General features: G+C 37.5%; 1 protein-coding gene across 1 annotated transcript in view; it reads right to left on the reverse strand.

The window, feature by feature from the left end:
• Positions 1-25,882, reverse strand: part of DPYD (dihydropyrimidine dehydrogenase) — a 367,004-nt gene that overhangs the window by 145,017 nt on the left and 196,105 nt on the right. The window contains exon 14 of the mRNA XM_056356052.1: positions 2,411-2,575. Coding sequence (XP_056212027.1) covers positions 2,411-2,575 — 165 coding nt within the window. The remainder of the gene's footprint in view (positions 1-2,410; positions 2,576-25,882) is intronic.

Raw genomic sequence — 25,882 nt, forward strand, 5'->3', positions numbered from 1 at the left:
GCAAAACTTTTTGATGATACTCCACAAGCAAACATATAAAATCCAGACACTTTCTCTTTCTGCTTTTTCCTCTGCTTGGACCCTTACAAATATTTAATTCACTACTCATGGCATTCAAGCAAGTTTCTGCTGGTGGCAGCTTTTGCACTAGTCCACTCGAAGTAGGTTCAGGTTCAAAGGGAGAAGCTAATGGAAGAGAAGACCAGGAAAGACTGCCAGTCAGAGATAACTGCAAGCTATAAGCAAGAATTAGGAGTCAGAACAGTCAAAGAATGAGGCCACCCACTAAAGGGGTGATGACAGCACAAGGGAGATGCTAGTTCCTGATCTACAGAGGCAACACGTCACTATTAAGTGACATTATTCACTGAGCTGTGACTGGTCCTTTTTTGCACAACCCCTTGCAAAAATTAGTTTAAATACTAGCCTCTCTTGGGGGAACTTAGCTGCTTTTTGCGTGTTATGGTTCATTTCTGGCTAATGGCACCAGACAGGATGCTGTTGTGGAATAACCTTCTAGTAAGGTAGCTGTTTTGCTCATATCCTCATCTGTAAGATAAATCTTACCTTAAATTACTTGTATTACATAGCAAAAGTAACTATGTATAAATTTTGCTTTGTTTTTATTATTTACCGTAGCAAGGTAAGTTTTTTTTACCATGATCACCTGTGTCCTCAACTCTGGCCTTCATTTGAGAAGAAAATGTCATTCTTAGTTTGCTAATTAAGCTCACCCAAACAGTTCTCAGAAATTGATTTTGCTTGTAAGAAAACACATCAAGTTTAAAAAGCCTTTCTAGCGGAGTGTACAGGAACTGGGGGTGGGGGGAATATCTGTAAGCTCTAATTATACAGAATATTTCTAAATAATCACATTTCTACTCAGGGAACAAATACCTGTTTTCAGTTAGCAACAAATTTACCATTATAATTATGACAGTTCCTAGATAAGTTCACGGGCATGTTTTAAAAATCCCCGTAAGCTGCTGCTGGGTGCTGCTTCTCCCATGCCCACACAGGTGTTACGAACCTCAAAGATGCCACAGCAGAAGCCACAGCCAACATGCAGGAGCTGAATTCACATTCTCACAGTAATAACTCACATAGGGAGGGATAATCAGAAGATGCTCACCCCGGGAACTGTGGAAGAGTGGGACTTCTTCATCCCACACAAGAGGCTAGGTCTCAGAAAATTCAAATTATTTGTTTTTTAAATGTTGCTAGTGCTTTTCCTCACAGAAAGAACAGTTTGGCCTGAAGCACAAAGTGATGTAATAGATTTTTGGTGAAGACTGCAATAGGAGACCATTCCCACAGCAGAAGCGGCTGACAGTCTGCCTGCATAAAATACCCAGGACTTTGACAAAAGGACATTAAAACAAAAATCAGAAAATTACAGTATTTTCTTTCAATTCACACATTCAGTATTACGAAGCTCAGTCACAGTAAATAAAGCAACATGAACCTCAGCAGAGAAACACACAGTCCATCCGTTGTGAAGTAGTTATTAAACACACAGCACTTCACTTTTACTATCAATACAACATGTTTAAACATTTTTATACTTGCTGATGTATACATTTAAACTCCAGGAATAAGAAAAAAAAACAACTGATTGTCTTCATATCTTAATACATTAAGGAACATTCACTTCTTTTGTCCATAGCTGAGCCATGGAGGTAATAACTTCAAGACAGAAGTTATGTAGGTTCTGGGATTTCTAGCTCTACTCATTTGAGATAATGATTGAGGAGAATTTTACTGTCCACCTCATTGTTCTTATTCACAAGAACAGTAGCTGAAAACCATTTACACCAGCTGGCAGTGTCATTGCTCCCAACTTCGATTATTACCTTCTAGACAGACATTTCCCATTGCCAAGAATACTCTTAAAAAATCTACCCTTGTAGTGAATTTAACCTTAAGTCAGTATTGGGTTTTTTTCTCCTAAAGTAGCCAATTGCTTATAAAAACATTAGAAGTATCTTTCATATTTGGATTAAGAATGAAAAGAACAAAGATTCCTTTTATGATCAAATTCAATTCACAACAGCAAAGATTATTATAAGTTGCATCTTTAAATATGATCTTAAACACAAAATTATTCACAACAGAACTGAGAAGCATCCACACTGGGATCAAGTCTTTCCCTTGATACTATCTATTTGAATCTAAACATCAGCCTAACTAAAAAATCATGACTGTTCTCTATTTGTGTAACAGTCATTTCACAGAATTTTCCATCATAAGGATTATTTGAATGGGCTTTTCTGGTTTTTAATAACATACTCATGTCAATAAAGCAATTGGCATTCTATTTAATAAATATTAAATAGCTGAGTTTTCACAGATCTGTAAACTGGAGATTCTAAATAAGTATGTTGCATCTTTATGACTGAGCGGTACTTACACGGTTTGGAAAGTCAGCCTTCAGTTCAGCAATACTTTTACACCAATATGCTGCTGTTTTCTCGCTGATCAGTTCAATGTTTAGAAAAGAGCCTTGGCCTGGGCCATACAAAGGACCTGAAGTAATTCCACGTACAATCCTTGGAGAAACGTTGGTCACGATATCCTGCAAAACAGTGAAACATTTCAGATCGATTTTGCAAGGCAAGGCATACATCAGAGATGTCCATGAAACAACATAAACTTAAATGTATCAGTTGTTTCAAAAATACTGTTATCGTGAGTAAAAACTACAATTCTAGGCCAGTTCTCTGAATTAGCAGATTCTCTAATTAGATTCTCTACAACAGAGGAGAAAAATGTTTGCTGTTGTGTGTGAAACTGTATGGTAGCTATCAAACGCTAGTGTGGGGCACCTATAAACTGCTATACAAAAAAATCATTCAAGTAACGCTGTTGTGTTGGATAGAGGACATACAAGACTGTGTAAAAAACTGCGTTGGCCTGTAACGTAACAGCATACATGTGACCCATCCTCCCCAAAGATGATCAAAGTCCATATCCAGCACTAACGGGTGAAGTGCAAAGAGGTGCTGCCCCATCACCCTCTCTGCTGAAAAGTCAGGGTCACAGGTCCCGTCACCAGTAAAAGTACAGTGGTGTGTCAAGCTTCACAAATGCAATTATATGAATAGAAGAGATCAAAATAAAAAAATAAAACCAAAATTAGTGAAAATTAAGAACAATACTGTAAAGCACGATATTTCTGAAGGTCACCATGAGGTTAGCAAACAATTTTGAAACATACAGTAAACACACAAAATGTTGACTTGTTTAGTAGTCTTAATTAAGCTGCAATGTCACCGTATCTACATTAACAAAGAACTGTAAATTCCGCAATTATTTAAAACTAAAGAGAAACATAGATGGCAAAATGTTCCTTTTGCCAATTTCCAATTAAAAATAATTTTGAGTAAGGGTCATTTATTTACAAATGTATCAGAACTATTTGTTTAAGTACCCCTCCCACCATCTTGTCATTTTTAGTGAGATAACATGAACCTCCATTAGTATATAGCAATTAAGGTCAATTTACATATTTTAATTAAGAACCATCCCATATAAAACAATTAGGGTAATAGGCATACTAACTGGATTTCATAACATTTGGACGTTTTTCCAACTAGATAGACAGGAAACCTTAATTAGCATTAATTAGCACTGATCTGCATATGTTTGATAAGGCATACCCTTGCCACAAAAGATTATTTATTCCTGAACCTGCCAAATGCTGCAGTTACAAAGGATAAAGGGACTTTTCTTCACATTGTATGTAAATTTGAGGCAATCTTCATTTGCTTATAAAGTTGAATTAATTATTATACAGTAAATATGCACTAATATTTTAAACTGATGGATAATTATATGCCCATTTACATATGTAGAAATTATACAAAGTAATCTCCCCAGTTCATCTATTTTCAGGTCTAATAAGTCTGGAACATGGACATCACAATAATCCCGAATTTTCCTATCATAGTATTTCCCCTTCATCACAAAAGCTTCAGCTCCCTTTCAACAGTTAAATCATATTTTCAGAAAAAAAATAATTCACAACATTTTCTGAATTTATGCAAACCAAAACCAAACAGCAAAGTACACTCCCCTCACTCCCAAAACAAATTACAAAAATTGCAGTTTATGCAGAAGAATCATTTACATCAGTTTGCTCTGCATTATCCTCTTGAGCATTTCACTCCTTTTTAAATTGCCTCGGAGGAGCTTGTGCTCTGACTTCATCCCAGAAAGCTATTCGTACCTACAGGCCCCTGCCACCACATCATCCAGCCTGACACAACGTGCAAAGTCAACGACGTTAGTGCTGGTGACCTGGCCTTGCCCCTGCAAGCAGAGGGAGCACACGGCCACCGGCCAGCAGCTAGGAGTTACTCTGACCGTGCTGCAAGCGACCATGAGCTTCCTTTTCCAGTGCTCCACAGCAGCGAGAAGCTATGTAGCTACAGTAGCATGGCACTAAGCCTGCGCTAACAGCCTGCCTCTTGGTGGGAATTATTATTCTTGGGTTCAGTGCAAATGATGGTTGGACGCATGTGGCATGATTCCCATTCTGTGGCTGGCTTGTGTACGTGTGCATGCCAGACAACGCTTGGAGCCACCTATGGTACTGTTTGTCATCTCGCTACGTGCATGTTTTGTTCTTCTTCCAGCCTCTCTCATTTTACTACAGGTAAGAATTCAAAGACTGAGATATTACAGCCTAAATTATGCCTCTCGTGGGACACCCACAAAGCCTCAGTCTGCTTCCATGCAAAAGCACTCTGAAGTTTTTCTGTCTGCTGTGGGTCTCCAGGCTATCCCTTCTCTCTTTGAAGAGCAGAGACCCCTGTTCAGACCCTGTGACTGCTGCCAAATCCCCACAGCCTTGCCTCACTCTTTCCTGGAGCTCAGTCACAGTCAGTATCTGAGTGACAATTTACCTCTCCAGGATCCTGCAAAGCTGAATCAGGTAAACGCACAGACCTTGGAAAAGTCCCCAAAGCAGCCACTTTTCACTTTCATGTCCACAAGAGCTACACAGAGCCACATGAAATGGTAAACAGACGTACATCTCTGCCTAGGTTTCCTCACACGTGAGTCTCCCTTGAAGTTCTGCGAGCCCCCTTTGGAGCTCAGGGACCTTGCCCTCCCTGCCCCCCAGCAGACTGCTGCTCCTGCAAATGGCGGCTCCCACGGCTTCCCTACTGCCTCTGCGCCACAGGGCCCCTCAGCCGTGTCTGTGCATCACTTAGTCTTTCCTGACCATGCTGCTTCTGCTTCCAAAAATCCTTCCTGGCTTTGGAATCCAAACATTACCACCTGGCTGCTTTGTCTTGATGCCCCCTGAGAGGGATACGCTGTTCTTATTTAGGATCCCATTCCTGGTTTGCCTCTCCTAGCTCCGAGTAAACTCGATGGAGAGAGTCTGTAATGACTGACACACTGGCACCTCCCTGTCTCTTGTTAGCACATGACAGCCCCAGACACAAGGAGACTCACAGTTCATGGAAACAAAATGGAATTTATAACTTACGTGATGATTCAGGGAATCTGTCTCCGAACACATAGAACAAAATCACACAAGTGAGAGAAAAGAAAATTGTCTCTCTGAGATGAGTGTGAAATACCTACACAGAACATGCCTTACTATCGCCTTCCTCCTCTGCCTCCCACCGTGGCTGGGAAAGCTGAGCAGAGAGATAGCTGGGCAAAGGACCACTTGGCTGGGCCCTGACAACTTCACGTGCCATGGCCCTTGGAGCACATTTCACATGGGATCACAGGTTCTTTTCACTGAGAGAGGAAATTCTGGTGGCTGGCCAAATGTTATTGCCATCTCCAAAACAGCGAAGGCCAGAGCAGCTGAAGTAGCCATAGCCCTCCACCCCACGGGGTTTGTCACAGACCATCTTCTGGTGTTTAAATGGAATACTGATTTTTGCTATTTGTAGAAATCGGCAGCCAAATGCTGGCACTGATCACTCCTTATCTCTTCTGAAATCCCAGCTTTTCCTTGTATCCTGGCTATGTGCACAACCCTTTTCTGATTCATAAAGACTGTGTGTGCATAAAAAGCCACAATGGAACTGGAGCAAGAAGGAAGCACTTCAAAGCTTGAACCTAAAAACCTCCTGGATTCTAAAACAATCCGACTGCTACAGAGAGATGACCTGACTGATGAGTTAGTCTGGTCCCTGCCTGCAGTTGAAAGCAGAGGTCCACATACAGAGGAACAGGAGAATGTCCCCAAACTCCAAAACAAATCAAGTCTCTTACCTCCCCACGCAGTGGAAGCAATAAACAGTCCTTGGGAAAAACTGAACAAAGCTTTCATGTACTCTGAAGACCAAGGATAGAAGACTTTTAATAAAGAGCAACTAGGGGAGAACACCAAAAGACAAAGCCATGGAAAAAAAGGCTAAAAAATTACTGCCAAAGGTAAACAGAATAGTCCACAGGAAATCAATTTGTTTCATGGGGAAATCTTGCAAATGAATGCAGACTTGGGGATTAGGGATACTGTATTCAGTACTAGATTACAGCAAAACAACCTGGTTTGGGGGCGTTAATGCAAATGAAGAGAAACAGTGACAACAAACGGAATCAAGGGCCAAACATGAATCATGAATATTTCAGTTACTAAATTTCTTCTTTTGCTTCAAAAGCCAATTCTTTTCCCCAAGAGAGCACACCAGAAACAATCATATCAATCCCTCAAAGATACCTAGCTCAGGACATCACCTAAGAAAGTGATGTTACACAGATAAAAGCATCTATATCCTGCTGCTTTTGGATTCCTCTTCTCTGCTTATGAACAATTCTGGTATTCTAGTAACTTGAGACTGAGTTAATTTGCATTACACATATACTTCTGTTCCCGTTGATTAATTAATTAACACTAAAAAAAAAAGACCCAAGGCATTGATCAGTCCCCATTTGCTCTAATAATCTCTGAACTCTGCAATCAGATCATTGAACTCTAAACTACTTCAGTCTAATGGGCTGGGAGGGTTGAGACATCTTAAAGATAAAGCCCAAACACTCAGCAGTTTTTAGTCAGTTAAATTTAAATAAAGGTGCAAATCAATACATCAGCACATGCCTTACTAGTCACCCAGAACTGTTTTGTTTCACACTGTCCACACTTGCTGTTAATAATTGCCACAGATTTTTGTATTATAAAAACACAACCAGGCTGTTTAAACTGCGAGACTCTTTAAGTTTGGGCAGCAGGACATTTTGAATTTTAAGGGATCCAAAGGGGTGTCCAGCAGAGCATTAGATCGTATGACAAGTACATTCATTGTGTGTTTCTTCTAAACTAATCAGCAGAGAAATAATTCACATTGTGAATATTAATGTTGTCATCTGTAGGTGTGGAAGTTAATGACCCGTTGAAATGAATCAAGCCATTCACCTCTATCTCAGAGTTATTGTTTTAGGGGAATCAAGAAGACAGCTCTTCATTAACTGAGTTCACTTCTTGTTTCATAATCATGTCTCACTAAAAAAAAAGAAGTTTGCAGAAAAACGTGTAAAGAGGTCAGTTGCAGGAATATATAAAAATAGTCCCCCAAGAGCTATACCACAACCTCATGCCTATTCAATTAATGTAGTTACATTAGGCAAATATAATAAGAAGAATCAAAAGGATTAATCTGTATGATTTTTCATATCAAAGCTCTGATGTGTTTCTATTGATTTGCAGAGCCAGAAACATTCTTTTTCTGCCCGTTTTTCCCAAAGTACTTCAGCTAACAGAATTTTAATGAACACCTGAAATAATAAGGTTGCTTAAGAGAACACACAGACATTTATATTTTGGATATGGAAAGAGAATTGATTAATTGTACCTTTAATTAATACCTTAACCACTTTTACAGGTATTCACTCCTGAAGTACAGGTGTTTTCTGTGATGTATCTGCAGCACAATTAAGGTTTTGAGTAAGACTTTTGGATTCTAAAAATACATTTAATCACACTACACCAAGTGTTAACATGTGTTTTCTTCACTCAGAGGGTTCTATGAGACACAGAGAACCTGCCTTGCAGCGTTGGCCCCCAAAGTCAATGAAAGTCACTACACACTTCAAATTCAGCTTTTCTCGCCTTTAACTTAGGAAAGCAGATAGGAATTAGTGACCATTGTTGGGTTTTTTTCATTATTAAGAGAAAAAGGTTTAACACAATGAGCAGATTACTACTTCTAACAACGTTAATTTATTTGACCTTTCTTTCTTCTAGGGAGGGATGGCATTATACTTGCCAAGTGGAGTATGCGTCTGTACAATCAGGGGTTACTACTGACTAAATGTCAGTACGAACACCAAGGCAGTCAAAGAGGCCTCATTGTGAAGAAGAGTTCTAAATAAATACCTTATTAAGGTAATTTTAGTCAAGTATCTCAAAGCAGCATACACTACGAGTTAGTAGACAGTAAACTGCAATGTAAAAAAAAGCCCAAATCTAAGTTTCTACTTTACTATATTCAACAGATCATCTTTTTTTACTTGAACAACAAAATACAGTAGCTGAAAAAATGCAGGTTTTCACGCAAATTATTGCTTGTACTAAGTAAATAATGCTGTACTCCTTTTCACCAGATTTCTCAAAGATGTATCAAAAAGGCTGTAAAGATTTGAAAACCCAGTATGTGTGAACTGTTTTTACAGCTTATTTTCTAAATGCTTTAATCAACCCCCCAGCATCAAGATTCAGTTTTCCCTACAGTTTCCACTAATTGAAGCAGAATGTGACGTACAATTTCACCTATGTAAAAATGTGGAGGAGAAGACATCGCCCTTTTCTGCCTAATACCGCAGTAGTTAAAGCATTCTGGAAATCTGGCTCACTGCTGTTTGCACACCCTCATAGATACAAATGGCATCACAGACTTATGTCCTCATAATTCCCTGCCAACTCTCACTCAAGGTCTTGTGATGATTTGCCTCTTCTGTGACTCAGCTGTCTAGCCAGACTGTGTCTAGTATCACCCCTTCTGGAGTTTCAACCATCCACAAAAGGCAAGTGAAACCTGAAGCAACAATACCACTTCACACAGCGCTGTTCCTATACATCCTTCCCGAGTTGTTCCTCTGTAGAGCTGAGACGTGTGACATCTCCGTAGGGTTCCTTTGCTGAGGCCCAAAGCACCGACTTGCTCTCCTGAATTTCCCCAAGCTCAGAATTTTTTCCAGCTAAGTTTGTCAGGCTCCTTTTAGCAGAAAGCTAAATCCACAGCAAGGAAGGACCCCTACAAACACAAAACCATTCCATCAGGTACCACCATGCAGATTAACAATTAATTTCCGTAAAGACCTTATCTGATAGAGTAGGATTTTTACAACACATAGCAAGACTTAATGGCTCATGGAGCAAGGCAAGTAAATTTGCTAACGATTTCTGCCCAAGGAGGTTTGATGTAGCTGCTGGCACCTTCCAGGGCACAAACCACCGCTACATTGCGCACAATGCCGCCTGTCAAATTTGTAACACTTGTATTTAGCATTTTATTTTAGTGAGGGGATAGGCCAGACTTCATTCTTCCCATACGAGTACAAAACCTCAGCAAAGTCACTTCCTTGCTCTCTCCTTCTCTTTCCCTTGGTGAATTAGGGAGCATTTTTAAAAAGCTGAAACCACCTTGACAGAAAAACTTATCTCAGAACATCCCACCGTGCAGAAACTGCTCTAATCTCTCTACCACCAGGTATGAGAAATTTAGTACCATAAAGACACCTCCTCTTTTTCATTGTTTTTGGGAACGAAGTCTACATCTAGCCCTCTCTTTCCTCTTCATTGATTTCCTTCTCTTGAAGACAGATAGCATATAATGATAAAATGATGTAAAATAATTATTTTTCAAGTTCTCTCACCAAAATCAGAACAGAATTTAAAAATCTCTTATTTCCTAAGCCTTGCAAGACCGTTCAGATTGGCTGTTTAAAGACTAAGTATTCTGATCTCTCCACGAATACAGAACAGATCTTGAAAAAGATTCTTGCTGTTACTTATAAATTACACATCTTCAGATTTTATGTACAAGATCTAGTATGCTATAGAGGGGGAGTGGATACTTTAAAAAAATATCCTTATCTGTCTTTTGATGGCTGTTTGCCCTGTGTTTGGAAAGATGAAAATACCTAAATCTGTACATGTCATGTATCTTGAAAGTCTGGAGTACAAACAGTGCTTGTAAATCTTCCTTAATATTCTCTATTTCTAAGCTGAATAAGCTGAGTTATGCCAACTATTTTTTAAAAAAAGAAAAGCAGACCGTTACCTCATAAATGTTTTTACAACATTAAACTATCCCATTTGTGTTTATTAAACCAATCTAACACTATAGCTCCAGCAAGCAAGCAAGCTAGCTTTCCAAATCAGTAAGCTAGCACGGAAGACTGCAGCCCCATAAGGGAAAAAGCAATGTGTCAGGATTTTGTAGAAAAACTGCTGAAGCACTCATATTGTGTGAAAGACAAATGACAAGTTAAAGGTTTAGTTACCATGTATTTCATGGTAAATATAATCTCATTTAGTGCTTTAAGAGTTAGCCATGAGAAACTTCAAAATTTACAGACATCAAACTTAATTTTTACCTAAGCTTTTATCACTGCTGCTTGCTCAGCACACCACCTTTCTTAACTAATGCAGTTTTCAGACAGTAGGCCATCACTACCAGTAATTTATGATTAAGACAGCAAAATCCTAAGCTTTTTAGATAATCTTACTAGATTAGAGTATAAAACAAAAATTGTTTACTCTCTACCTTAGATGAATCTCGGGACAATCCCATCCCCATTGCAAGTCAAGTAAAACTGGTCTGCTGCCCTTGCTTAAAACAACAGCAGTTCCCCAGTCCTTGTTAATTCATACATGACGGTTCGACTAGAAGTCCTAATTTTACAAACTAAAGCTTCCTAAAGTAATAGATCGGAAGACTAAAAAAAGCAATACAAATTCTGAGTAGAAGTACAAAAAACTAGAAGAGTAACTATAATGCTTATACCAAATGTACAAATACATATATTTTAGTTATGTATTTTACAGAAAATGAACTTTTGATCTTTGTTTACAATTACATTTGCTTGAATAGCTTTTTTGTAAAAAAAACAAACAACACTTTTCATAATACAAAGCCATAATGCTTTAAAATTAAAACATTTAGTATTTTTTCTTTTTTGACATATTTTCTTGTTTCCTAGGCATTAGAATGTAAAGGCATTTGTAGTGTAATTACAAAAGATCATTTTAAAAAGTATTATGTCCTACAGCACTTTCCCTTGACAAACAATTACTAGATACCACATTCAACAGAATACAAAAAGCAATCTTTATCACAAGGTTAAAATTAGTCTTTGAACAAAAGATGCTTTCAAAGCCAATGCAAATTCTCATCAGCTTTATATCAGTTTCTCTGGGACAGACAGGGAAGCAAGGGATGGACCGAAGAGAAAGGGGAAAAAACAAACCCTGAAGGACATTTCAAAAATTTCTTGCTAATGTTCTCTGTAAGCACACATTTTATTAGTTTTCTGATAAAGGTGTAAGCAGTAGGACATGATTAAATTTCTGCTGTCAAACTGCACTGTGGTCAAAAACTATAACCATCAAAGAAGAGAGAAGCAGACTTACAGTTCTTGACAAAAAGTTGTATCCATACTCAGACATTCGCTTTTGCATCTGTTTTTGCAGTGTATATGTTTGTTAGACCTTAGTGTTTTGATATAATCAAGCTACCTAATTGATGAATAGCTGCTTTATCTGACTGAGAAAAATATTTGGTAATTGTCTCAAAGCATTAATCCATTTTTAGTGAGATGCAACAAGAACTGAAAATCATGTTATAACACCCCAGACTTCTGTAAAAAAGAAATCTGAAGCTGATCAGCAGATTTCTCATGCTTTGGTTGTACCTTTTTGTTGGGTTTTTTTGTTGGTTTTTTTTTGTTTGTGGTTTTTTGGTTGGGTTTTTTTTGGGGGGGGAGTTCTTTTAGAAACAAATGTAATATCTCTACTTCAAGAGCAAGTTTTCCCAACATTTGGAAACAGCATACAAGCTGTAGCAGAATAAAAAAAATAAAAGGAAAATACATTCTTCGGCTAACAAAGAAAATTAGAAAAAAGAATGTAGTATGGCAGAAAACACAAAGTAAGAACATCTAGTAGTAAGCTCTCTAGAAATTTTCTATCCACAACTTTTTGAGAAGTGATACAATTTCAAACAAACAAGAAAAAGTAAATCTAATTTTTCCTTAGCACAAGTGTTGGTTTCTCTGAAGGTTTTTAGTTTTCCATTTAATTAAACAACCAGAGCTTTCACAATGTAGCATTTTTTCCTGGACTGTGCTCGGCATATCCGGGGAGACAATACCATGAAAAACAGTCATTGATGAAGAAGTCAGCAGTGGATGGTCAACCAAGGCATTTTAATTGAAAGACAGAATTCAAAATAATAATAAAAAAAAGTGCCATCTTTAGAGCTTTAAGTAACCTCAGTTCCAGGAATACACCTGAAGCTACTCATTGTACTATATGGACTGTACTGGGATCTACTGAGAAACCAGATCGTTCAGAAATCACTGCTCCAGACTATATGAAATGAGATGTTTGAGAATATCTACAATGAAACAAAATGCTATATCATAACAGAACAGACAATCTAATGAGGTACTAGGACAGAATGTCTTGCAACTGTGTAAAAACTCAGTTTTACTCTCCTCTGAGTTGTATTTTCACATCAGCAAATCATTATTTGTGTAGCTTGGGTGAAGTACCTGATGAGCTTTATCAAAAAATCTAAACTGTATCTGTAACTCACGTTCTTTAAAATATTAACAAGGCATTTCTGCAAAATAACCCAGAGCAGATGCTCACAAGCGATCAACATGACAAGACTAGATTCTATTACTCCACTGCAAGCAAAACGTTGCAATGCTAATGATTTGAGGGTAACAGAATGGAATATAATAGGTACACGGTTAAATAAAATATCTACGTGGACTGCAGCTTTGATTGGTATCCTAAAGTGACATTTCTGTGGCATAGCTTCTAAGGATCTGTGTACATTCACAAAGGTGGAAAATTAATGCATAATGATTAAAATATACTAGTCCAATTTATAATGCTTACCCTTGAGAGTCCAGTGGATTTAGATCATAACAACTCCGACTGCCTTAAGAGATTAATTCTTTTACAGACATCTAAAAATATTAGTCCTTTTGCAGCTGTCAGGGAATATCATAATCAAATCAGTGATCAAAACTTGTTGTGAAATGTATTTAACTGACCAAATAAATGAGTAGCAATTCTTAAGGCTTCATTCCAGACAATTACTACTGAATGCTCCCATGAAACAGGAAGGAAAAAGCAGTTTAAGAAGTATGAGTCTAGGAAAACCAGGCAGAAACCAACATAGCTAAGACCCATTTTATTTTTTTTTTTTTTTAAAAAAAAAGGTAAGACTCAGGAAAGAGAAGGAAGAATTACATGACACATTTGCAGCTGCAAGTTTGGGAGAGTCACTAAAGGAGTTACACTTACAAGAAGATTACAAATGGATTCTCTTGTACTTTAAGAGGAGGCCTGATTAACACGTTTTTTCAAACATCACTGTTAGAGACAATACAATCTTTTTTTTCTCTAATACTGTTTTCTAATTGCTAAACAAAATACTGCAAGAAGGCAGTAGGGCAACATCAATAGTGGCAGGTTCCTAAAGGGATGAACTAAAAGCCAAGACACATAATGCCCCAGAATGAGCACCACTAGATAAAAGCTGGGAGAGAATTGCAGGTAGTCTCATAATTCTAACAAAATCCCTGACAGAAAAAGCAAACAATGAGAAAATGGGTTCTTTAAAGCCCACAACATCTAAGATTTTGCACTCAATGTATAGACAAAGAAATAAACCAAAAACCTAACACAGGAATTCTAATGTCTGCTAATTAAGCATGTAACTTCACACTTGAAAAAAGCAAGGAGGTAACTATTTATTTAAAAGACAATACTACATGGATTAGCAAACCTCCTGTCAACAGCTCCGGACACCTGTACAAAGCTCCCTTATTACCTAATTAAATATTAACATGTCCTGATAGAATCTGTTGTATAATTTTAATTACTGTTTTCTCATAGGGAAGCCATATAATCAATGTATTTCTAGCCGTTCCTAGAGGCTGTTTTGTAAAACTCCATTAGTAAACTGTGAACCATCACTAAAATATTTTCCTCCAGACTGCTGTAAGTAAATCAAGACTATTATATTCTCCTAGGAGAATGGAAGAATAGATGCTTCCCTTTAAGAGAAGAAAATAACGCTTTCTTCAATGATCAAGAAGAAAAATCTTTTAACTACAATCCTATTTAAAGAGCTGTTAAAATTCTTGCACAAAGAATCAACATCGGGGAGTTACAGATCACTAAAGTTATATTTAAATTTATGTATAATCCAAAATATTTTTATTGCTGGATTAAGTAATTAGGAGAATTACATTACTCCCTTGAAGCATGTATTTAAATTTTCTGCTGGGGATGAATTGCAAATACTGAGGTATGTCTTGTACCTACCTGCAGCATTTTCTTTCTCCATTAGGATTAAGAATGCTTAAATACTATAAGCATTGATTAGCATTTGTGTATAGGGGTGAGAAAATCAAGGAAATTATACCAATTGTATTTGGGAAGGTATTTAAATAGCTAATACTATAATTTTCGAAGTATCAGTTCTCCAGGTGGCACTAGACAATTTCAAAGTCAGATAAAGTGGTACAGGGAAGGTGGAAGGATTTCAGTATCTAGGGGAACATTTTGCTTTTCATTCCAATGATAATTTATCCATAACACTTCTACTTGATTAACCTGAGCTCTTAAACGTTAACTTTGTTTTGAACACACTCCTTTTATCTTTTCCTATGCAAAAATCCTATTGCATGAGCAAGGATTGCAAGGCTGAGCCTCACGCCACTCTCAAAGACTGATTGTACATAGACCTGAATAACATAATTGTGGGGAAAAACAAACGATGAAAATATCAGCCTCTGTGAACTTTTAACGCAGCACTTTAATGTCTTGTAAGAGATTCAAATCAATTTTAATTCAACACTAAATTTTAGACAGGATCTTTAAAATGGATTTTGATTTTTGCTAGAGGTCTCACCTACTTTAAAATCCATTATATCAAACTAGTATTTTCCTCTTTATATTGGCTACCAGAACAGGGGGACACACAAAAGCATGACGTACAAACTCTTATTTTCATAGACATTTTAAAAATCTGCCCAGTGGGAGATCAAACACGGATTTAACAAAGCAAAATAAAGCAAAGTTCATCAAAATATTCTTGTAGGAACTGAAAGTAGCCATGATACATGGAAATTACTAGCAAGATGATTCTCCTGTTTACCAGCAAGATAAAAATTATTCTGAGCTGGCCATGTTCTTTCTCATTAAATGTGTAACATGTCCCAAAGCCCAGCACTCTTTGGGGTCATTGCTCACCTCTGTCAGTTAAGTAAATATGCTCATCAGAGGATGTGGCAGGCACACATGGGTAGGGTAGGCATGAAGTCCGTTCCTTTTGGAATCTATAGGAAGGTGGTTGTTAGAGACTACAGTTGAGTTCGGGTTTCATTTGGGAAATGTGTGGCAAATGTTCCCACTACTACTGCCACAGGGGCGTAAGAAAGTATATGACTGCTGTGGCTAGATCTCTGGCACTATTAATGGCAGAGCCAGCTGAGACGTGCTACAAAAGACTTGTGCATGCTCAAAACTGGAATCCTAATAATAAATCTGTCCTCAGCTTGAGAGGGCAGCCTGACCTGCAGGCTCTCTGTTTATTTCAATAGAATATTGATTTAAAACTGAGGCAAGGATTCAAAAGCCTTCTGATGTTAAACTTAAAAAGTCACGCACAAAATTGCATAAGGAGAAACAGGGACTTTTCCAAATGAGAAATCCTTGATTAGGGATAATTATGTTACTGATAAACAGGACATAGGCAATGCCTTCCTATCCTTTTTCCTACCACAGAACCGAGGTGTTTAAAGCACAGCTCACTGCAAAACCTCACTGAGGAGTAGGATATACCTACTACTGACACGTGCCAGATCACACGAGCAGTCTCACTCCAAGAGCAAAGCAGCCAGGTTTGCAGCAGGCCCAAGGAGAGCTCCACAGCGTGCACATCCAGCATTCGCCCTACAGCCGTAAATTATCGATATTCTCTTCTCAGCCCAAAGTTGCATCCTCAGGTATGGAGACTAATCTATACGGCATAGTCAATGCTCACTTATCTTAATGTGCAAAACAAGGAAGCATATAGGCAGTTATGGATTGCATGTTACTACTTTTGGAGGCAGTAGTAGGAATCTGGGTTTTTACACCTCTGCTTATCTTAGACAACCTTCCCCCAGTTAACATTGGTTTGTGCAGGCAGGATAGAGTAGGGCAGGCTTCTTTCCTGCACATCTAGGGAAAGCAAAGATAAGACTATTTTGTGCACACAGTGATACAGAAGAAACTTCAATCCTCATGGTATTTAAACAGTATTTTGTAAGCTACAATGCAAAACACTGATGTGCAGCATCCCGAGAATATGTACTAACTTTTTGACAAATTCTTAAAACTACAATCACAGAAACTAGAGGTATTGTAGGAGGGAAACCAATCGGGCATTATATAAACTCTTTATGCCACACATTTCTTCACGACTTCTCTTCATATATTTGAATTTTATATAAACATACATGCACTATATATGCATATTTGCAAGATAAGTTGCATAATTTTGAATTTGCATAATTCATACTTCAGTGAAACATTCTTTTATTTTGGTACTCTTTAACCCACAGCCTCCTTAAGAGAAAAAACCTGTCTGTTTTAAATCTAGATCATGCCATTATTCTATGATACTTACTGTCGTCAGTGATAATAACACTTCTTAACTGGGCCCATTCCTGCAATCAATTTCATTTTCACAGTTCCCGTGAACTCCAGTAGGCATTCCAATACGTCTGCATTACCAGATTGGAGCCTCATTACAGTAATACCTTTTTTACTTTTATTTTTAGAAGGATGCTGAAAATGGCTAACTTTCTACACATTGTACATGTACAACCGTCAACAATCCAGCCCTTTATGAAAGTATTCATATATAAACATGAGTACTGCTTGTACTGCAGTTCTTTGAAAGTGTCTTCTCTCTCACTGCAGCCATGCTGTTCTGTAGTAATATAACACAATTTATTTGTGAAAATACATGCATCTACTTTCTATTTATACATTGGATTCTATACCATGAACTCACCTAATTTTAATTACGCATCATTACCTAGTGATACAGATAAGAGAGCTCTCTCCATCTAAATTGTGAATACTAGCATCTCAGAAGATTTTTCCTTTTTTAAGTGAAGATAAGTTACCGCATTAAAAATAAATGAGTTATTTTTGTCAGTTGATTGGACACTGAGTACACATAATAAATCACTAAGAGCATTGTATGCTAGTCTACGTGCTAACCTTGAGCCGTAGTTTATCTATTGCCTGCAATTCAGAAGACAATAAGATATTTTACCCAATCAGCTGATCAGCTGAAGGAACTCAAAAGACTGAAATGGCTTTGAAATACACACGCTTTTAGATATCAAATTACCTCTGGAACCCTCTACCCAGAAGTAACTCGAACAAAACCCATTTGAAATACAGCTTCAATATTCAAAAAAATCAATAATTTAAACCACAGGTTGAACATTTTTACTGCTTCCACTGCAGACTGTCATTTTTTGAAATGAAAATGCTAATGGCACCAAAGGGGAAAGCTCCAGCCAAAAGAGATACATGTGTGCAGGCATGGATTGGTTCGAACTGCTGGTTTGCTTTCCCTCCCCCAGTTACGTTTACATAAGATCTCTTAAAATAAACAACTATCATTTTCATCACGTTGAAAAAAATGTTTTTCTTTGTTGCACTTAATGTTTCTGTCCATGAGAGCTTAGCTGTATCAAGACACTTCACTGTAAACATGCGTGCTGAATGCAAATACCACATCCTCAATTATGCTATTAAGCCACATTATTTTGAAGCAGGCACTAATGTCGTGCTTTTGAATACCAGCTAGCACACTGGGAACTCTTGTTTTATAGACAGAAAAGCAGGAATATAGGTGATGCTGTGTTCCAACATCTATATCAGAAATGGGAAGCAGTCCAGCGCACCCTGCAAAAAAACAAACGAGTACAGGTGGTCCACTGCTTGTGATAAAAGCTCATTTAAGAGCAGAAATGGCTGGCTGACAAAAGACTTCTTAAAGGATGAGGAAAACACATAAGGAAGAGACATGGTGGGAATGTGAACTCTTGAATGTAATTGAAGCAAGCTGCACATGGAGGATGTCTGACACAGAAGCAAATCTCTCCTCTGCATGAATTTGACTGTCAGACAGATTCTTAGCAGAGCTTGAAATCTGTCAGTCTCTTTCTGTGGAAACTTATCTTTCAGTAACTTAAACCTCATTAAACCTTGCACTTTCTGGCACTAATTTTTTATATCTTGTTAAAGGAGGAATGAAAGAAAGAAACAAACAAAAACCCCAAAAGCAATGAAATACACAGCACAAGACAGAGCTTATGTATCTACAGGTATGCAATACGCAACACACATGAACAATTTTTATTACAGTAGCAAAGCATCAATTTTAGTAGTGAATATAGGGGCATAAGAAAGAAGTTGTAAGGTTGATGGTCTTTGGTTTATAATTTTAATACTTCACTCTCAAATACATTCTCACTCTCTCTTTCATATACATTTAGAATCTTCTCCAACAACAGTGTTAGAATGGAAAACATAAATGATATTATGAGAGTAAAGTTGCTTAAGTAAAGAAAAGTATGTATTTGGATACATACAGTTTTACTGTAAAGTGAAGACTAAGTTTGCATTTCCAGGTTAAACTTTCTGTTTCTAGAAAAAAAACCCACAAATCCAAACCCATAAAACCTCTTACGAATTTTCTGGCTGATAGATTTGTTCAATTTCAACCCAAGATAAATGCAGATTTTTAGCCTGGAATAAGAAATGAGAAAAGTATAACCATTAAAAAAAAAGCAATACTAGAAAATGCATACTCCAAAAATTCGGACGTGGACTCCAATATTTTGCTCTCCCTAAAGGCACAAAACTGTTCTGGATATCAAACAAAGAAGTCCATAAATGTAAGCGGAGAAATTCACCTGAGTTTAAATATACCTAGAATACAGGAAAATAAGATTTTGTTTATTTATGTGTTTGAGATCTGCATTACCTTCATGTGAAGCCACCTATTCCAGGTACTCCTGGCAGTCTTTAAAACAGACCTCCTACACGATAGCAGCAATCAACTGACCTTCCGAGAACACTGCTGTTGGCAGCAACATAAACTTAAACAGAATAATAAAAAAACCAGCAGCAACTAGAAACCCAATATTCACATTTTCCTCAATTCTTGCAAAGTTAAGGAGGAAAAACAAACTCTTCAAGTTTGTGCTGGAGTTAAGAGACTCAGGCTGTTACAGATCACCCCCGGGCAAGAGCTCCAAGCACACGCAACAGCAGCATTCAGATGACTGCCAGCATCTCCTTCCCCCCATCCCAGTGTACCCAAACCAGCTGGTACCGTCTGGACGCATTGTTAGTTCCCCAATGAGGCACTTTGCAGCATTCAAGCCATGAAGTTTGTCACTGCTGACAATATTTGGATAGATTTAAGACGCAGTCCCATATAGCGCGCACTGGCAGTAGGTTAATCTTGAAATACAAAGCATGGATACTCTTAGCAAGGCCTGCGTTCAGAAAATACAAGGGGTGTAGGCTTCTGGCTCTTATCTGCTGTTGCAGCTACAGCCTGCAATGGAACTACATCCCTCAGCCGGAAGGACTGATAATTTTCTTGCTGTAGCCTCTGGATGTTTCCTCTAATGATCCCAGCATTACTCCTATCTTGTCTGGATTGACTTTTGCTCAGCATGCTCTCAACCATGCCCCAGTCTCCCACAAACACTGAATAATGCAATCAACTGCTCAAGCTAAATCAGCCGAGAGTTATAAAGCTGAGTTTCGACATATTGAAAACACTTCAATCAATGTCACTTTACTAAACCTTCTCTATGGCTTGATATACACATTAAATAAAAGGGTGGCAAACAGGAACCCTCCTGAACTGCACAGGGAGAGAACCATTGCAGGCAATAAACCTGCACATAACACCAACAATGCACCGACAACAGGCTCCTCTGGCTCCATTGTTTAAGCATGAGGTTTGAAAACTGACAGCGAAGATGCTTTGGGAAAGCGCATTACGGACAAGTTAGGAAATGTTTCCATTTTTGATCTATTCCACAATAAAGCAAAGACATAAGATACGGCTACAACTGCATTTGAAAAAAAATAATACATTTTAAGAAAATGTAATTTCTCAAAGAACTCTGTAATTGATGCTGTTTAACAGCAGCTTTATTGCCACACAATTTTTTGTTATTACAGATTTTGATGTTGCAATATGGCTTTAGATACATACATTTACTACACCATATGAATTGCCAGAAACATCCTTTTCTATATTTATGTGATTTATTAAATCATAAATCATAATAGCATGTGCCAGAAATTCCTTTTGAAAGACGTAATAAGGTAACAATTATCCTCTGAACTCCTTTCTCTGTCTTCAGAGAATAAAATGCATTAAAAACATACCCATTTGCTGCCCCATGATAGAAAATGAAAGCAAGTGTAATGGCTGCATCGTATGTTTTCGGTTCCTGCAGTTGGCTGGTGAAGTGAGCTTTGCTCCTGACTCTGCTGTCAGAGACAAAAAGAATAGTTTCTCCAATACTTTTAAGGAATAATCCTTAAACAACAGTATGGAAAAATTAATTGAAGAGGTTTGATTTTGCATATGTGCACATAAATGTGAAAAAACATACATGTAAATATCAAGTGTAAATGTAAAATATATTTCATTTGAAAGAAAATCAGGTATGTAGGGCCTCCTTGTATGGTTTTGACTTGAATCAATGAATTATACCTTTTTCATTTTATGCAACAATTCACAGAACTGGATGGAGGGGAATCGTAGCATTTTATTCTGTGTAAATATACGCAGAGGAGCAACATTACAAGTATTGCTATAATCCCCTCAGAGAAGGTTTAAGGCCTTGTAGATCAGCCTGTTAGCGTTTGGAGTCCCGTGTCTGATGACTGGCACAGTGAGAATGCTCCTAGTGTACCATGATTTTGCTCAATTATTTTTGATGGAAAAATCATAAACAAAAATTCACAGCATAGAGGGTGCTACATAAAGGCATTATTAACTGTGCAGGTGCAGGAAGGTAGAAGCAGCAGATCACAAGATAAAAATGGTTTCATTAATTAAAAGAAAGTATAATTTTACTCTCTCAAGTTTTGACTTTTTTTAAAAAAAATACTTCTATGGAAGAAAAGATACATTTGTGATTTAAATAAAAAAGGAAAAAATAAAATAAAATCAACAGTTTCAGCAACAATTCAGATCTGGAATTCCCTCCATTTTCTTTTTTGTTCCAGAAGGACACCGTGCCTGAACCACATACTGCAAATGTGAAAAGGAAGATGGGGAGCTCTGAAACAATATATAATTTCCAAGAGTGAAAGTGGATTTTAAGCTTTACTTTGTTCAAGTGACATCAAAACATTCTTAACAAATAAATACATATACAAATGCTTTCTTCAGTATAGTACATGATATACCATAGAGCTATTTGTTTCTTAGATTTTGCTGACACATAGCTCAAAATTAAACCTTGGCATCATGTGAAGACCCAATCCTGTATCGTGCTATCCTGATTCTGTGGGAAGCTTACATTTGCAATTAACTTTAAGAAAATGCACATACTGTGATGTTTTAGTGAATTACAAATTTAAATCACAGCAAACTGATGCTTTGCTGAACTGGTGTCTGGACTCCCGTACTGTACAGGTTCTCACTGTTTAATACTCCCAACACTTCTCATCAGCTTTGGGTCAGAATCTGGAATCCAGATACTTCCATTAATCATATTATAGTTATGCATTGTGCCTACACATTTAATTCAGAGCATCATTATGCCCTGTTCATACCCTGTCACATCTAGGGATGGACACAATGCCTAATGAGGATTCAGAATACCATGTATGATGGTTCTGATGGCTGGCAAGCATCCTTATTAACAACTATACTTTTTCAGCGTCAACACACAGACAGACTATCCTGAGAAACAGTATCATTTCGTGACTCCACTAAACAGATCACAAAACAGTAATTAATGCCGTGGTCAAATTGCAGTTTGGTGAAGTTCTTTACAACAGAATTTTGATACCCTGTGTTTATCTAAAGTCCAAATTCTGCCTAAAATATGAGAAGAGCTCATGTCACTGCTTTTCTAATATTACATGCGTAAACCTTGTTTTATTTACAGCTTCCAGTAGCTTTCAGCTGCCACGTAACTGGAGAAGGCTAACAAACCCCTCAGTGTTCACATGACAACCTTTGTGCAAACGCATCCTTATTCTGTCATCTACTGGCGGCGTGTTTCCCAGTCATGTTCTCTGCCAGTCCTTACCAGTTTGCCAATTACACAAGCTGCTTCCCAGACATCAGACAAAAATTCCACAAGACTGCTGTGCGAGCGTACCCTAATTAACCATCAGCTTAATTAGACAATTTACTGTGTAATTAGCAGGCAATTAGTCAACACCTCTCAGATCTTATTGACTGCTGTGACAGCCTTCCTTAGTCTACACATTCCCATACGCTTCCACGACCATGATCCCAGCCCCATCCTGTACGACAGCAACCCTTGCAAGGGAAGGGAAATCATATTACATAACAAGGGAAGAGGGAGAAAAATCAATATATAGCCTGTTCATTTATTGAACTGTCTTCTAGCCAAGACTTTCTTTTTTCTAGCAATAGGTCAGCTGCTAACGAAAAACCATCCAGCTATAACATTAACTTATGTCTTTTTCATTTGTAATATGTTTTAGGATGTATTTTTTTAACTCTCATATTCCACTGAATTATCAGGCAAGCAGAAGTTAAGGAAAAAAACAAGTTGTAAACTTACTTACATATTTTAGCTTTAAGTATACGGGCAAGAACAGAGAAAAGGTGCTGAAAGCTGCTTTTGAAACCTACAGCTAGCACTGTAACTGCTTCACAATCCAAAACGCACCAGGAAATTCAAAGTAGATTAGTTCCAAGTATAAAAAGTCAATACGTGATAATAACAACATCAGTGTAATTCAGTAGAAATAATTCTTTGAAGTAGTATGAAATCCTCCCCACAAATATAAAGTTGTATGCCCTTGCACTGCCTGATACGAGAATGCACAATTAAAGATTATCATAATATGCATATTAAGGGAACATTAAAAATGTGTCTTCCTATTTCCTATTTCTATGGACCAAAAATTGGATTTTGAAATTAACTGTGACAAGACTATTTTGGATAATTCTTAAAGTAGCAATTCTAAAGTTCATAGGATGGACACACTTGCCTCCTGCTGCAATTAACTCTGTAAGATTTATTCATAAAAATCCTACAGTTTGAGTGAAGGATGGAGTCTCATAAAGGCACAATCTCTATTAAAGTAAAATATTTAGATAATTAAAAATCTCAAATAACAATAAGAAATGTTATTTAGAATACACTCACATATTTGCATTAGTAATAGGTATTTTAGCATAAGAATCTATCAGGTTTTTTAAACATATAGGACTTCATTCTGCTTTTGCAACAACGTCAATCAGGAGTAAATGCAATTATATCACTAAGAGATTAAAAAATCAGCTCTTTTCTTTCTTAACTTCTTGTGTGGGCAAATCAGATGTTAAACACAGCCAAACCTGTTTATTTACCAAGTGGGAACTCAAGACCTAAGATAACTCAAGCATTTAGAAGCATGTTGCCTTTACTTGACAGTGGTATACCCCCAAATCCCTTGAAAAATGATTACAGTAACTACCCTGTAAACCACTGTGTGGAAACACACTGGTTTAGAGCTACTTATATAACTTCAGCTAATGTCTGCAAACTTTTTAACAAGTTATACGGTACCACACACAAGCTTGACATTGATTTAAGAGTGTCCACATAGAGGCAATTTGGGACCACACTTCTGCAAACACGTTGCAAGGTTGCGTGGTCCAACCAGGAATCTTTGGGCAACAGTTGCAGGAGATGCTTCAGCCTTCTCACGGTTTTCTTGGTGGAGATGGGGAAAAACGGTCATTCAGCAGCAGGGCTGCCATTCAACATGCACAGCTGAAGCAAGAAACAACTAGCTGATGCCCAGGGGAGAAGGCATGGTGCTGGAAGCATGTCTTCTCCAATACATTTGCAGCCTGTTTAGTTAGTGAGGTCCCCAAGTGCCACCTACGCTCTTGCAGAAGCCAACATTTGATCACAGCAATGAATGTGGGCCTCAGCAAAGATGTTGAACTGTAAATCAGAACAACTGAAGCATAGAGACCACGTCTCCTTTATTCCACTTCAGTATCTCAGTAAACCTACAGAAGTCTGGATTACATTTGGAATTTTCTTGTAACTAAAACGTGGAAATGAGGAAAATAATGAAATACTGACACACACACTTAACCAAATGGGGAGGGGTAAAGTCAATAACTTGACAGGAGGAAAACTTCTGAATTCTATAATAGCAAAATAAGTATTTCATTTTTTTCCTGAATGTCTGTGGTTACCTATTAAAGTGCACCATGACAATTCCTAAAAATAGGAAACTTTGTGTAATTTATGCTAAGGAAAGTCCAAAATGTTACATATAGCCTTATGCTGTGATTATCTTGGATAGGTATTTTTAAAATATAACTACAGTTTTCTCTAATACATTATTAAATACGTTAATGCCACTTAAGAAATTCATATGCAGTTGGTTGTTTTGAAGCAAAATACTAAAAGAGTTTGCAACAAATCTGAGTTGAGAGTGAAACTTCAGTGTGAAAATTCTAAATTTCAGATTTACACTTGGCAACGTCTAGTTTACATTTAAACTGCCTTTTTAGCTGAATTCCTTTTTGACACAAAATTATTTGACGTATTGCCAAGATTACCAATAACCTTCCAAGGGCATACAAAACAACTACAGAAAATGATATCTGAATGAGATTTTACACTAGTGTGTTACATATTTGCTTTTTAGAAGCCTGTTTATTCAGGATGTGATATTAAAAAAAGTTGAGTACTTCAAATACAGCCCATCAGGAGCTGTGGATCTCAGCAGCTTTAGAAAATCATGCATGTGTGCTCTCTTTGTCTCTCTTTTGTTAAATATTTGCAGATACTTTCAGAAGAATGAGGTAAATAAAGCAAAAGTAGTAAAGAGCAAAGCAGCTTCTTTAACATAAAAAGAAATACTGTTCAGGATTTTAGCCAACCGTAAAATTTACATCCATTTTGTTTTACTGATTGGCTAATAGTTGCACTATGAATAGAAATCACATCTTCTCCTAAGTATTGGTCACTTCCAGAACACCACATAATACGCTAAGCAGGAATGAACACTTCTACTTTTGGCAGCTATCATTTATAGAAAGGCTTATGTAGCAAAATGCACAGTACTGCAATCTTTATGCTCTTCCGGATTTCACCAGAACTGCTCTGTTATGCCACTCACAAAGTGCACAATGAGTTTCAGTAAAATATGCAACAGTTTTCAGACTAAAACCTACTTAAAATCTGGTTTACAAGTCTTTTATGTACAAACTGCCTAAAATATTCAAGCTCAAGGGTAACGGTCAAATATACACTTTGTATCCTTACACACGTGTCCTTCTCGTGCTGGGTCCCAGGGCTGGACGCAGCGCTGCGGGGGGCTCACAAGGGCCGGGCAGGGGGACAGTCGCCT

This window comes from Falco biarmicus, chromosome 11, assembly GCF_023638135.1.
Source record: "Falco biarmicus isolate bFalBia1 chromosome 11, bFalBia1.pri, whole genome shotgun sequence".
Taxonomy (NCBI): Eukaryota; Metazoa; Chordata; class Aves; order Falconiformes; family Falconidae; genus Falco; species Falco biarmicus.